The sequence below is a fragment of the Sturnira hondurensis genome, unplaced genomic scaffold (genome assembly GCF_014824575.4).
Source record: "Sturnira hondurensis isolate 20B ecotype Veracruz unplaced genomic scaffold, ASM1482457v3 Scaffold0017436, whole genome shotgun sequence".
Lineage (NCBI taxonomy): Eukaryota > Metazoa > Chordata > Mammalia > Chiroptera > Phyllostomidae > Sturnira > Sturnira hondurensis.
Genome location: NW_028090067.1, coordinates 13,194,262 through 13,209,645, shown reverse-complemented (window position 1 = coordinate 13,209,645; position 15,384 = coordinate 13,194,262). Strand labels below are relative to the sequence as shown.

At 50.7% G+C, this 15,384-nt stretch overlaps 2 protein-coding genes across 2 annotated transcripts in view; one reads left to right on the top strand and one right to left on the bottom strand.

The window, feature by feature from the left end:
* The window catches only part of TIMP3 (TIMP metallopeptidase inhibitor 3), a 56,994-nt gene extending 50,831 nt beyond the window's left edge, over positions 1-6,163 (bottom strand). Inside the window, exon 1 of the mRNA XM_037068440.1 lies at positions 5,732-6,163. Coding sequence (XP_036924335.1) covers positions 5,732-5,879 — 148 coding nt within the window. The 5' untranslated portion in view covers positions 5,880-6,163. The remainder of the gene's footprint in view (positions 1-5,731) is intronic.
* SYN3 (synapsin III) overlaps positions 1-15,384 on the top strand; it is a 372,954-nt gene that overhangs the window by 156,422 nt on the left and 201,148 nt on the right. The window lies entirely within an intron of this gene.

Sequence of the window (15,384 nt, the reverse complement as noted above, 5' to 3'; positions counted from 1 at the left end):
TGTGTCTCAATTTTGTTATTTACTTTGCTCTTTAGATGCCACACATTAAGTGAAATCATATGGTATTTGTCTTTCTCTGGCTGGCTTGTTTCACTCAGCATAATGCCCTGTACATCTATCCATATTGTTGCAAATAGATTTCATTCCTTTTTATGGCTGAGTAATATTCCATTGTATGTTTGACCATAGCTTTTTCAATCTACTTGTCTATTGAAGGACGCACTTGGGTTGCTTCCAGATCTCGACTATTGTAGATAGCACTGCAATGATCAGAGGGGTGCATATATTCTTTCAAATTAATGTTTCAGGTTTCTTTGGAAATATACCCAGAGGTAGAATCAGTGGATCATAAGACAGTTCCATTGTAAATATTTTGAGGACACTCCATGGTGTTTTCCATATGGAAAGAACATAGCCACTCTTGAGGGCAAACTTGCAGGAATTGCTAAAATGTAAAATGCACACACCCTGTGTCCAATAAATCCAATTGCATGTTTGCCGTAGAGTTCTATCTGGACCTGTGAGCGAGAGGCTTGGACCATGGCGGCCACAGAGCTCTCGTAGGCATGAAAAGCTGTTAGAAGCCTAGGTATCTACCAATAAGTGAATGGCTCAATAAATATACACCTGTACCTAAGGGGGCATTTTATTATGTTATTATAGCAACATAATAGCATATAGCAACATATAGTATAATACGACACAGAATATAATATAGTACATAGCATAGTAGTTGACTCTATTCTGGTGGGGTTAAATACGAGCTCTGCTATAACCTTCAAAAACTTACCTAATTTTCCTAAGCCTCAATTTCCTCATCTGTGAAATGGACGTGATGATAGCGCACCTGCCTGACAGGACTGTTGAGAGAATTAAATGCGTTGGTGCGTGCGCGTCGTTTAGAATGGTGCCTGGCACAGAGTGACTGTTCCATAATTCGTTTGTTTAATTCTAATGGAATACTACACCTGAAAAGAAGGAAGTAGATCCATATGTATGTTAACTGAGACCAATCTCTACTACACGACGTTCAATGAAGGAAAACGCGGAATGCTGCATGTCGTACTTTGCTATTTAGTGCTCTGCTATTCACGTCTCTCGGGGAGGGCTACTCTAATTTCCTATGTATGTAAGTGCACAGGGAGGAAAGGGTCTGGAAGGACCTGGCATTAGAGCAAATGACCAAAAAGGACTTTACCTTTATCTGTTCTAGATGCATACACACTGACAGACAGACCCACACATGGCCATAGACGGTATCCGCACAGTGCTGTCACTTTAAAATGTGGATACAAATTAAGGGGCGGAGGTGGTACAAATGATTATTCCCCTTTTAGAGAAGAGGAAACGAAATAAAGTTGAAAGACAACCAGAAGATGACTAAGCTCATACAGCCAACAAGCCCTGGAGGAGTTCAGGCCAGCTCTGCCCCCGTGGCCCGTCCACCACCCTGCACTGCCTCTCCAGGCCACCCAGGAGCTGACTGTGACAAAGGCTGGAAGAAGGGGACTCCCAGTCCACGCTGGCTGGAGTGGTAGAGACCAAATGCAGCGGAGAATTGTGCTGTTGTTCTCGTTTTCATCAGTGAACCTGTCGGAATGCGCTGTTCAGCAGGGCAGCTGAATGGTTCCTGCTGTTCCTGCAAACACACAGAAGCCCCTCCGCCCAGGCCGCTTCTCTGGCCCATCCACCAGCCTTATCTATCCAGGGATCGAGAAAGGGGCACAGCCCGGTGGGAGGGGCCCTCCACCCGCCAGCTGGGACCCAGTCTCCTGACTCTCTCTCTGGTTTTCCATCTGCTCCACTGGCCATCTGCACAGACTGGACGCCTCGCCCTGGGCAGCCCCAGCTCAGCCCCACCTAGAAGGGGGTACTGAAGCCCAAGATCTCTCGTCTCTGGTATCTCTACTTCTGTCTGTGCCTCAGTGAGACAAGCAGAGTTTTGTTTTGTTTTTTACTTTGACTTGGTGACTTGGAGGGTCTCTTCCAGTTCTGATAGCCAAAGAACACCGGAAATTTTCCTTTCTTCTTCTCTATTTATACCCTGATATAATAAGTTCTCCCTTCCATAAGATGACGTTTAATGAAAACCACTGGCCATTTGGTTTATCTTCATATTTTTAAACTTCTCAAACTAGTAAGAAAAGCATTCTTCAAATGTCCATTCCTCTTGGTCCTAGGAGGGGTCATCGGACTTAGAACGTCAAGGGTAAACGAGAGTTGAAAAGTCATGGAAGAATAGCATAACTAACGGGGCATTTAGCCTTACGTAGTAGCTGGGTGACCTTGGGCAAGCACAGCCTCTCTCAGCCTCAGCGTTTTCCATCCGGAAACAATGGGTAGAACCTCTACTCTTCAGGTTGCTATGAAGTACATGTGCACAGCAGGCCTCTGTGAGCTGTCCCTGCCCTTGTCCTACAGAGAGCAGCCTTCCTCTCTCCAGGGTTTCCAAGATGTCGGGCAGCCCAGGTTCCCTCCCCACGTGGCTGGCTCCTTTCCGAAGTCCGATCCTTGTCATCTCCTGAAGTCACAAAGCCCAGCGTGGAGTGTCATTGTGTGTGATAGTGAGAGGGAATGGATCTGGCTTCTTTGAAAATAGCTTCTTTTGCTAAAAACACAACTTCAGATCTGATACCGAAAGAATCCGCTGGCACTGGTCCCTGTCCAAACAGTTCCGAGATATGCAGGGACCATCCTCCAGGACTGGCAGTGGGCCTCCGGGCTGAGCCTTTCCTCCCATTCCCAACAGGCTCAGGGGGCAGGCCCCCCAGCCCTGCACCTCACAGCCCCACTCCCCTATGTGAGGGGAGGGGAGCAGAGAGAAGGCTCTACATGCTGAAGCAAAACTCTTTCTCTACTGCCCTCCCCCGGCAGAAACACCCCCCCCCCCCATACACACAAATCCACTGCCCACCCTTCCTGAGCTGAACAGAGCTGCTGGAGCAGGATCTCCCCGGCCAAGGCTGCCTTCTTCATCCCCAATCCCCTCCCTTCCCTCCTCCAGAGTCAAGGTTTCATCAGAAGTTTCAAGGGCATGACTGGTGGGGAGGGGGCCAGAGCCACCACGGCTGGCCGCCGCCAAGTCCTTTTTTCTCCCCCACAGTGTGTTTTATAAGCCAGCATGTAGTTTACTCTTCTCCTAAACACTCCACTAAGGTGCAGGGCCTGGCGTTGCCATAGAAACACCTTTGAACTCCTCCTCACCCAGAAGACTGTGCCAATCCCCAGGGCTTTGGGGGAGAAAGGCAAAAACAGACACCTGTGGATGAGGAGAAAGGAGAGGGAAGACCATGGTGGGGGGTTCCTTAGAGAGGGCCGAGCCAAGCATGCTGTGCCCTTCACCCAGCGACATGGCACCAGGCCACAAAGAGAAAGAAAAGAGCCAGGAAGGTTTTGGAAGAGAAAGCTGGTGGGCTGGCTGGTGCCTCTTTAATGAGCTACAACGTTGATAGTTGGGTTCATAGAGGCCGAGGGGAATGGGGAGCGGCTATACATTTCCTTCGGGGAAAGAAGGGGCAGTCTTTAACCCAGACTGGAAACTGCAAAGGCTGTGACTAGGAAAACTGGGAGCCCCCTACTGGACGCCAGCAGGGTACTGTAAGGCAGCAGAGGTCAACAAGCAAGCAGCCCACATCCACACCTCCCATTTTTAAAAGCATTATCTCATCGCCGCCACCAGGGCAGTGCACCAAACCGAGGCAGGGCAGTTTTGGATCGGGGCCAGCAGAAAGAAGATTTCTTCATTTCTTTTTTAGTTTTGCTATCACAGTGTTCTGGTCTTCGGGTACTTCCTGGTAACCTAGCTTTTCTCCGGGCAGTTTATTGGGGTGGTGGGGGGAGTATTTTTTTAATAAATGAAGAGAAATTACAAGAAACTTTCGGCATCAGCCCACAGCAGGAACCCACAGCAGTAAATGGAGTCAGGCAGTGCCCCCATTTGGACGTGGGGTTTCCATGCTTCTGTTTCCACTGTTCCCTGGCCGACTTGCAGGGACGGTGGGAGCAGGGAGGAGGCATGAGGTCTCCCTCTCCCCACACAGCAGAGAGTCCAAGGGAGCACACCAGAGCTACTGTCGAGCAAAAGAGGACACCCTGACTCCACCTGTCAGATTCCTGGCCCCAGTGTGTGCTCCCCGCTGAGCAGGACCGGAAGCCACCAGCACCAGCAGCTCCCAACGCTGCTCAGGTAGGAATGTGCCTACAGGGTGAGAAGAGACAAGCCAAGTGGAATTTGGGTGGGGTCAGCCAGTCAGAGGAGAAAGGAGACCTCCCAGGCCTCAGGCAGCTCAGAAGAATCCTTCTAGGCAATCCACAAACCCAGGGCCAGCCAGGTTTCCCCTGGAGAGGAAAGGGTGACCTCTACCAAGGGTGACCCCAGGCCACACAAACACCCAGCCTAACTGGACTGACCTGGTCACCACAACTGCCTCCCTTACTTCTCCAGGATTAGGCCAGGCCCACCAGCAGCACCCCTCCCAGCCTCGGCTGCCTCCGCTGCCAGGCTCCTGCCTCCTCCCCTCCACCCCTGCAGCACACTTGTGGAGGCCCTCACCCGGGACCCAGTGGAAAATTTCCTTCCCCTTTATGACTGCACTTAAAACACACATACTCCATTCTTCACCTCTGAATCGACTCAGCAGAGCAGCTAGACTGTGTCCCACCCCAACCCCAGCCTGCACACACATGCACACACGCACGCGCGCATGCACACACACACGCAGCAGGGGCCACTGGACGTGCATGCTTTATGAGCTGGAAAGGAGAGGAGAGACGTTTTCCGGCTGCCACTCTACCTCTCGCCGTGCAAACAAGTGTCCCGAACGCTCCCAAACAAGCTCTCCCACGACAGTCTCAAGGCCCTCGACGACAGCTCGTTCTACTTTGTACCGCGTCTCCCTAATCAAGACACAGGGCCAGTCTGGGATTGTCACCAGGCTGTGTGACCTGTGGCATCTTTGTTCTTTTGGTGACAAATCTATTTTCTACTGCTCCTTCTCCCCCTTGTCACACACATTCAAGAAAAAAAAAATAGCCTTCCTGTGAATTCTCACAGCTCTGTGATAAGTGATCCCTCACACACGCCACCTCCTGCTCCCTATCAACACTCTCAAATACAGTTTCTCCGGGGAGGGTCAACCCCACCGCTTTCTTCTCATTTTTCCCCTAAATCCACCCACATTTGGCAGCCCAAGAAGCCCCATTAGCACTTGCCTGAGAAACTTAAGGCTGGGTTGGGTTTCAATGAAAAGAATGAACTTCTTGGGCACAGAAAGATGATACAAACTCAGAAAACTTCAAGTTTCGCCTGCAACTTTTGTGCACATGGCTGGCGACTTTTCTTTACTTTTCTTTTTTTTTAAAAAAAACTATTCAACATCCCAGCAGTTTAACTGGCATTCCAAGTTTTAGGAACCCTTTCCCCTTTTCCCCCAGCCCTTCCTCCCGCCATCGTGAAAAGGGAATTTTACCAGATTGGTAAATACAGACCAATGGGAACCTCATACCCTAAAAGGAGAGCAAAGGCTGCAAAGGGTTCGTTCACCCACCGTAGGATTTCTCTGCAGGGCATCTCCCCCTCGGCTATATCAGAGCCCCCGCCCCAAGCCCAGGCAGGTAAAGAAGAGCGGGATTCGCCATGCCACCTGAGCAGCAAGCAGCGTCCCAGTCCGGGCTGCAGAGCGCGACCCGGCACTGCGGGGGCTCCCGCGGGGACACCCGAAGGTGCGCTTACCTATGTCAGAGTTGCAGAAGGCGTCCTGGGGGTGGCTGGGCGAGCATGTGCACGCCTCGGCGCCCAAATACGCTAGGCTCCAGATGCTCAGGAGCACGACTAGCCCGAGCCAGGGAGTCATTGCCGCTGCTGGGGCTACTGCTCTCATCTCCAAAGTTGCCGTGCGCACCGCCGCCGGAGGGACTACTGCAGCCGGAGCTCGTTTACCCAACCGTACGGGGCAACTCTGACCTCGGGTGTGCCGCCCTCCGAGAGCCCAAAAGGACGGGATGGGGTGCGGCGAGACTGCCTCGGCGCTGGCGCACGGCTCTGCGGGCCGGCGGTCCCTCCGGGTCGAGCGGGAGCTGGAGTCGGAGCCGGGGCAGGAGCTGGAGAAGCCGTCTGAGAGCCCGCCGGCTGTCCGCTCTGCGCCGTTCCGGAGAGCCCGGGAATTATAGTGCGGTACCCCGACACCCCCTCTCGGGGCCCCGCCCCTCCGACCAATCGCGAAGCCGCATTACCTCATCGGCCCTCCAAAAGGGGGCGGGGCTGGGGGGCGAGGGGCGACAGGGCGGGGCCACCCGGGACTGTTCGGATCCTTATAGGGAATAATGCGGCTACGGGCACGTGAGTAAATTTGGACGCGCCTGCCTGCGACCCGCGCGGGCGGACTAGCCCTCGAGCAGCGCCCGCGGGCCCCGCCTCGCCCCTACCTTTGCCACACGTCCACCCTGCCCTCGGGACCCCTCTGACCCGAACCAGAATGAACCACTACCCACTCCACCACCAGCCCCTGCCCGAGTCAGAGGCGGTCCTGGACCTGGAGACCTCGACTGCATCCGGATAAAGGGCTGGGAGAAAAACTACCTGTACATCTCCGGAAAGAGCAGGGTCGGAGGGGAAGAAGCCAGATTAGGAGACCTAACACCCCCTCCACACACACCGCACCCCGCGCCACCACCCCTGACTTTCCTGGGTACGAGGAAGCCGTCTGCCTTTTGGAGTTAGTTATAACAAAAGGTCGGTTCTGCAGAGTGCATTGTGAAGTCGTTTGAAAACCACTGTTCTGGATGTGGGGGCCAGCAAAACGAAGTTACTGCTCCCGTGTGAATACATAGGGCAATTGTCTTTGGTGGTAGTGTTGTGAAGAAAACAAAACGGAGTAATGGGTTACAAATGACTGCGGAGGGCACTGCTTTTTGTGGGGTGAGAAGAGAAAATTCCCTCTGAGGAGGTGGCATGCACGCTGAGAGGTGAACAAGAAGGCTCAGCCATGTGAGAATCTGGGAGGAGAGGACTCCGTTCAGGGAGAACAGCAAGTGCAAAGGCCCGGAGCCTGTTTGAGAAACAGTGGGCAGAAAGGGCAGGAGGAAATGGCAACCCCACCCAGGGCAGACAGGTCTCCACCCTTGAGCAAGGAATTTGAGGGCGAACGGATCCAAAACTGGGGTAAAACCGGAGGACTATCCAGAATCTTAAAACTGTGAACTGAAATGAATAATTGCTATTAATACTATGACTCTCATTAGTAAGTAATGATCTCGATTCTGCCCTCTATTTTGCATACCCCACCTCATTATACCTCACACGCATAGACAGGGAAAATACAAAGTTTTCACCACACTTTCCAGATGAGGAAACTGGTGCATAAAAGTGACAGGACCTGGCCAGCAGCCGGAAACTCGGTCCCCCGTGTCCACCTTGAGGGACCGTTTATTTCTCGGGGCTGCCGCAGCAGTTAGCTGGGACTGTGCCCGTGCTCCCTTTGCTCTCGTGCTCTCTGCCTTTCTCTGCCAGCTCATCCCGTTTAGAAATACTAAAAGTTTAAAAGAAACACGAACTGAGAAACTACTCGGAAATGCAAGCTGCACCTCTTTCCCAGAAATGCCTTTCTTTACCCCTCTGAGAAGTGACATTGCGGTGACAGAGAGGACAATTTCCTCGGAAATGGTATTTCCAAGAACATTTTTAAAATTCCTTTTCATCCCTTAAACTTCTTAGCTGTAAGGAAAGGGGTCTAGTTTTCACATTTTTCTGCCTTGTTCCCTTCTAGCTTTGAAGGCCCTCTCCACCTGAACTCTAACTATTGCCTGTGACCCATACAGTTCTTTCTCTCTCTGCGTGTTTATTCTAGCACTTTGCTCATTGTTTCCCGGGACATGGTCGTATTATTTCCCCAACCACACTAGAAACACTTGGAAGCCTGAGATATTTGGCCACGCAACTTTTTAGTCTTCAGAGCACACAATAGGGTCCTGGGAGACTTGGGTGTAGGTGTGGCCAGCAGTCCATTGAGTCTTGAGAAGTGAGCACTCAGGAACGCCCCACCCCCCACCCCGGGCATCGAGGTTGAATGAGGGCACACTTGGTGGGATTTGAGAAGTTCACTTATTCCTGCACAGGCCAGTCATGTGGAAGGTTTTACAAGCCTTTCTAAACCAAATCCATTTTGGATAAGCTTCTTATGTGATAGAATAGAGGCCCTCTCTTCTCTTTTTTCTTTTCACATTGCCATTTTGTCCAAGGTGCCAATGTTTTCTCCAAGGCAAGGTTTGCCAGAATATGAGTATGAGGCAGATAACTCTTGCCGAACTATAAGCATCAGGTTCCTTATAGGAAGCATCAGAAGCATTGGATCATGGCAGCCCCTTAATTATGTAAGTGAAAGAGTGATCGGATTGTTTTTCCAGCTGAGAGGTGATGAAATTGTCTTTTGGTTTAGTTCCTCTGGTCCCCTATCCTGAACTAGCCCACTCAGTTTCTGTGGAGCTTATCTTCTCTTTCATTTGGGAAGTTCTCCTCAGTGTCTAACCTGAGGGGACGGCCCTCTTCCCACCCATGTGAGGTCGACTCAGTCCTCATCTTAAGGAAAAGGAGAGTAATCTCCATGAGCCTTTGTCGGGGGGAGGCCTTCTGCCAGGGTTAGCCCCTCCAGCAAGCAGACCCCACCGCCATCCACCCAGATGGCATAGTGCCCATGGACCTAACGTGTAAGAATTGCTCTTTCAAGTCCACTTTAGGTAGATGGGGTGAACTGGGGCTAACGGTAAGGGTGAAGTTACTGGCTCTCCAGTATCTTTTCTTGACTGCTAAGAACAATGTTAAATTCATAAACCTTGGAAGGACGGAAGAAGTTTCAAAATGTATCTATCTGACCTGCCTTCAGAACCTACCAGGCTGACCTGGTCTTTCCTTTCCTGGAACTTTTCATGACCAACCACCCGCTTCATACCAAGTTGCAGAAGGCTGGAATCTCCGGGAAACTTCTCATAGGCATTTACAGGTCCCATCCTCTTCCCATCAGTGGGAAAGATAAGGTGCAGACAGGTGAAGGAATTGTCCCAGCATCCTGAGGTCAGCTGGTGGCAGAGCCAAGATTGTGCGGCAGTGCGCGACCTGGTGTTTGCCCTGTAGTCGTGGAAACCGCAGCCCCTCCCGGTCCTGGGTCTGCATTTCAGATCTGTGGATGCGTTCACTTCGGCGTCTCTGTAGTGCCCGACGTGAAGAATTCCACCCACACTGACTAAGCGGATAGTTATCGTCTGTGACGGTAACCAGCCACCCTGCCCCGCCCGGCCAGGTGAGCCGATCAGGATGAGTACGGCTCCCGACTCCTCAGAGGTTTCTCTCTTGTGCATTTATGTTTTTCCTTTCCAAGTTATTGTTTAACGCCTTTTGGAAATGTTCCTAACGTATTTCTGCAGAGACACGTGAAAACTTTCAGGGGGACAAAAGATGCTTGGGTTAAAACACAGCAAAAAGTCTGAGGTTGGTTCCAAAACTTACTGCAGAAGGACAGATGTGTGCATGTGGACAAGTCACTTTGCCTATCCAGGCATTGATTTCCATTCTTATTGGCTGAAAGATATGGCTCAGTGGTCTCCGAGATTCCCCTTGGCTGGAAAAGTCTAAGATTTCATGGAAAATTCTCAAGAATAAGGTGAATGTTACTGGAGGGAAGACAGACCTTGCCAGTTAAACAGGTTTGAGGCAAATCGAATGTGCCCAAGACGGATGGGCAGCAACCGATCTCTCAAGCAACGGTTATTGAGTTCTCACTCTGGTCTCTCCTCCAGGACTAAGCCTGAAAACAGAGACTGTAACTCGAAGGCAGAGGCAGGGCTGAGGTCTTGTTTCCGATGTAGCCCCATTGTAATGACTTGTTTTTCAGTCTGTTTGCCTCTTGGATCATAAGCACTAAGAGATGAGAAAGTGTGTTTTTTTTACTTTGTCCATACGCTATTCCAAGATTTATTGAACTCCTATGCTGTGTTCAGATTGCAGCTTACATAACACCTTCTCCAGGAAGCCTCTTCTAGTGCCGCCCCCAGTGTCCATCAACCCCCTTCTGCGTGTCCCCACAGTACCCTGTGCTTCCTTCTTTCACACCCCTTGCCCGACGGTAATGTGACTGTTGGTCCGTCTGCTTCTCTTCCAGAACTGTAAGCCCTTTGCGGACAGGGATCAATGCTGGTAGCAAGAAGGCAGTGAGAAGTGGGTGAATGAGTGGAGTTGATTGGTCCCACCAGCCCCTTGCCAGTAGTATTCAGGTGGGCTGGTGGAGCTCCCTGACTCCTATCCCTCTGGCCAGTGCTAGGGGGCACTGTAAGCCAGAAATCACCCGTTCCCCAGCCCGCAGTCTCAGCCAGTCTCACTGCAAGGGCTGGAGCCGTACAGTTCCACACTAGTCAGTGGGGTGCGGGTGCCTTTGAGTGGGCAAAGCTAACCCCTCCCGTCTGCAATAGCCACAAAGCTCTCAGTCAGCATCCCGTCTGAATCCGCAGCTGCCCACCTTCTCCACCCTCAGGCTGGCCACATGTCAACCCGAGGGGGGAGACTGCTCTTGGGAAGAGAGAATACTTGTGAATCATGGATTTGGGGGGACACGGGGTCTGGGAACACAGCAGGGGATGCCACGGTCCCACTCTTCCTGAGCCGCCTCTGGAAATTAAACCTGCAGACGGCGCTGACAAGACATGGATTGTTTCTGTCGCCTCACAGAAGAACACCTCTTTTCTCCCCTGCTTTTTCCTCCCCGGACCCTAGCCACAATGCCTTCCCCCAATCCCACAGTCCATCTGAAAGTCATTACATTCAAACTGGCCTTTCCCAAGCAGCAGACAGCCCTAGTCCACCCATCGCCGTGAGCCCTGGCAGCACCCTCCGTGGGGTTGCTGCCCAGCATTGGGCCATTAGGAACCTGAGATGGTAGGTACTTCAGGTTCTCTGGGTCTGGCTCCGGCAGGGAGGAAACACCTTTCAGTGCCCCCATCTGGAGCCAATTTTGTGCCAGTAAAATTGTAGAGCGTCTCTTGCCCCAGGTCTCCCCCAGCCCTGCCCAGGAGTGAAGACCCCTCTGTAAGAGTCTCTGGCTGCTTCACCTGAACCGTTGGTTTTCACATTTCTTTCCACCCCCAGCCACTCCTAGAGATTTTAAGGCAGAGAACACATGTGCACTGCACAGACATGTTGTGCCCTGTGTTTTCTGGGGCAGTGGGAGATGGGAAACGGTGTTACTATTTCCAGCTCTTGCTTTGAAAAAATTTTCTTTAATGCCTGTGTGCTCAGTCGATCATTTCTGCAAAGGCTAATATGAAGTGGAGGGAGAACTTCTCCTTGTGTCTTAATGTCTTCCTCATGTCCATGAAGTTCATGTGTTTTTCCTTTTAAAATGAGTAGCTCCTTTGTGGTTTCTTTAAAGAATTAACGCTGTTTCGCACAGTAGATGCACATGAGCGTGTCTCTGCTGGGCGCCTTCGTGGCTTGGGAAGGGGAACGGGATGGAGCGATGGTTGGTCTCCTTTCAGACTGGGCTGGAGATCCTGTTTCTGCCAAGCACTTGCACTCTCTTCTGTGGAACCTGCTGGAACTGAGATTGACTTGTCCTGGACTGCAGGGAGGATCCAAAGAGCACTTGATGCTACTGATCACTTCCTCCCTTGAACTTGGCAGCAAAGACCACCCACTCTGGGTTTTCGCTTTCTACCTCTCCAACTGTACCTTCTCGGTCTCCTTGGCAGACTCCTCAGGCTCTTCCTGTCGTGAAAGTGTAGGCATTTCCCAATTTTCTGTCCTTGGCTCCCTTCCCTCCCCTTCTAGCCTCCACCCTCCCCCTGGCTAACACCGTGCTCTCTCTGTTCTACTTCCCACTGTGCCACGTGTGCTGGAGCGGGCACTGCCAGCAGCAGCACCCTGCTGAGCTCCAGTCTATATCCAGCTTCCCCCTGAACAATTGCACCAGGTGGTCCCCTGGCTGCCTCAGGCCCCAAAGGCTCCAAACTCATTGTTTTTCCCCTCCCTCCCCCACGATGTTACCTGTCCCCATCGGTGGCACCACTGTTCATCAAGTACCGTCGATTCTCCCTCCACTCATCTTCCAACCATCTCCTCTGCCCCATTCCCACCATTTCTGGCTTGGATCAGGCCCCCAAAGATCTTCTCCTGACCATTTCGGGAAACACATAATTGGTTGCCCTGCCTAGAGTCCCTCTCCGCAAACCCAACTTTTACACTGCTGCTCCTGGAAAGTTTTTCAACCATAAATTGGAAACCATGCTGTCCTTTGCTTCCAGTGATTCATTTGTTCTCCATGGTTTGCTGAACAAAGCCTCACACTGCAAAGGAAGGTATGCAAGGCCCTCTGTGATCCGACTCTTCCCAGGGCCCCACAGAGGGGGACCATTCACGTAGAACACAATGTGATGGCTACCCCTCAGGCTGTGCAACAGCAGGCCTGGCCTTGCTTATCTCTCCAAACCTATGTCCTAGTTCCCGTCTCCCACCCCATTACGTTCCAGCCATCAGTTTCCTGCCTCCGAGGCTTTGTTCTCACTGTGCTCTTTGCCTGGAATCCACTTGCGACAATATATCCCCCACCCACCTCCATCTCATCTGTCAGGATTCTTTTATCTTTCAGGATTCAGCTAGAGTCATCTCCCTTCCCTGTAACACTTGTTGACCTCAGGATGACGAGCTGGAAAGGATTTTTAAGACAAGAAAAAGGAAGGGGAACTCGCGTTAGTTGAGTACCAGCTCTGTACAAGTCGCTTTCAACACAGTATCTCCTCCAGTGCTCACAACCCTAAGTAATAGGTACTGTATAGGCCCATTTTACAGCCGAGAAAAGTGAGGCAAAAACATAAACTCAAAAAGATGTATGCATCTCCATGTTCATTGCAGCATCGTTTACATTAACCAATGTGAGGAAGTCTCCCTCCATGGATGAATAAAAGAAATTGTGGTCTAGGAACACAATAAAATATTATTCAGCCATAGAAAAGAATGACGTCTTGCTATTTTTGCAGCAACGTGGATGGGCCTCAAGGGTATTATGCTAAGTGAAATAAGTGAGACAGAGAAAGACAAATGCCATAAGTTCTCACTTGTCTGTGGAAGCATAAAAAGTGAAATACAAACAAGCTCATAGATGCAGAGAACAGACTAGTGGTTGCCAGAAGTTTGGGGGTGGGGGATGAGAGGTGTCAAAACATAAAAAGAGAGCAAATAAAACTGAGACTCAAAGATGTTAAATTTCATGTCCAGTTTCTTTCGAGCAAGGGAGCGGTAGAGCTGTGTGGTTGAGATTCAGAGGTCTCTTTCCAAAACAGCACTCTCTCTCTCTGGAGACTACGAACTCACTGCACACTTAGGTTCTTTGGGGTATCTGAAGGGCTGGTGATTTTCCTCTTTGTCTTTTGGGGTCCCACAGAGTGGTGAGAGCTCTTGATCACTGTGTGATGCGGCCAAGCAGGGGGGACACAGGGAGCTTGATCATTAGGCAAGTGAGATGCACCCCCTGTTCTGTGTCTGGTTTGCAGCGGAGAAAAGGCAGGGGAAATTACATGGCAGGCAGTATCTGGAGGTGTGGGTGTGCCCTTTCTTCCTCAGAATTTGGGTGGATGTCACAAGAAAATTACATTTGTATTACAAAGAAGGGGCCCAGAAACTGGAGGCAAGCTGATAGAATACTGATCAGTGCATTTTAACAGCTATTGTCTATGGCTTCATTTCCTCCTGAAATGTCAAGACGGAGACTGAGGTAATACACCAGGTTTTTGTCCCAGTTCTTCCACGCACAATAGCCGGGTGACCTTGATTGAATAAATCAGTGAGCCCCCTTTCTTCAGATGGAAAACAAAGGGGTTGGATTTTACGATTTTTCAAAGCTCTCCAGTGGAACATTCTGGAAGGCAGGCTGACCAAGGATGGGGACCAAGGCCTGTGATGTCAGTACATCTGGGATTTGATCCTTCTTCACCTTCTTCTTATAACCTCCAGGTTTCTTAACCTCTCAGAGCCTCAGAAGTCTAATAGTAAAATAGAGGAGAGATTCATACGCTACAGGGTCTTCATGAGGGTCAAACAAAGCATGGTGAATAAGGCCCTTGGCACAGGGCCTGGCACTTAGTAAATTCTCACTGAGAGCCTGTGTGTGCCAGGTTGTGGCCCTACGGTGTAGACATGAACGAGACCAGCCCCTGCCCCCAAGGAGTGTTATGATCTGTGTTTATTGAGAAGAATCGTATTCTCGTATCTCCTTGGACCATGTGAGTCATACCCGAAGAAGGGATGGCGGGGGAGGAGGGAAAGAAAACAAAAGCTTGGTAGAAATAGCTCATTCTTACAGAGTGCCTACTGGATCCCGGGCATTTTTCTGAGTGGTGTTCATGTATTAATCAAGACTCATTCTTATAGCAAACGCTGTTAGATAAACGGGATTATCCCCACCACCCCTTTATTATTCAGATCTGGAAACAAAGGCAGAGAGAAGTTATGTGATTTGCCCCAGAGTACGGGGCCAGGTGCTGCAGTGCTGGGATTGGCAACCAGGACAGTCTTCACCACCCTGCTGGCCTGCCCCTCACGGAGAAAGGGAGCGTGCAGATTCCAGGGGCAGGTGCTCAGTGTCTGTCACCAGGTGGGTCTTCCTGCCCAGAATGCCTGGCACCACCCCCCCCCCCATCGAGGAGTGTGACAACATGAACCAGATATGGCCCCTATCAGCAGAGACAGCAGGGCAGTGAGTACATCAGCAGGCCTCCTGGGGAATGATATTCAGTGGAGTCGATGTGATTTCCAGCCCTTGGGACGGGCACAAAAGCTAGAATCAGAACACTTGTTCAAGTCCCATCTCCTCTACCTAAGTTTATTCTCAAACTGAGGACAAACATTTAATTCACAGAGGTAATCTAAAGGATTAAATAATACCTTGCATTGACTGAGCCGGGCCCAGTCCCATGTATAAATTACATGTATAAATTTATTTAATTCTCCAGCTCTGTGATATAGGGGCTGTATTACCACATCCAGTTTATAGAAAAGAAGGCTGAGGCACAGAGAGGTTCAGTAATTTGGCCAAGATCACACAGTTAAGAAGTGGTGGAACCAGAAATTGGAGTTCAGTGTCCACTTCTGTGTTCTTTAACACCCTCTGCATTGGGGGATTGGTGGAAAACATTTCGCAGACACTAAATGATATTGTTATTCTGTTCTCTCATACCTACATCTTAAATCTTTGTACGCTGTCCTGTTGGCCTGGAGTGCCTCTCCTCCTCGCACCTGGCGACCTCACTTGTCTAGAGGGGCGAAGAGGGAGGCCTGGCACCCCGAGTGGTAGGCTACAGCCTGCTCAAAGTGGCTCGTGAGAGCCAATCGATACATTTCCTGAAAATCTT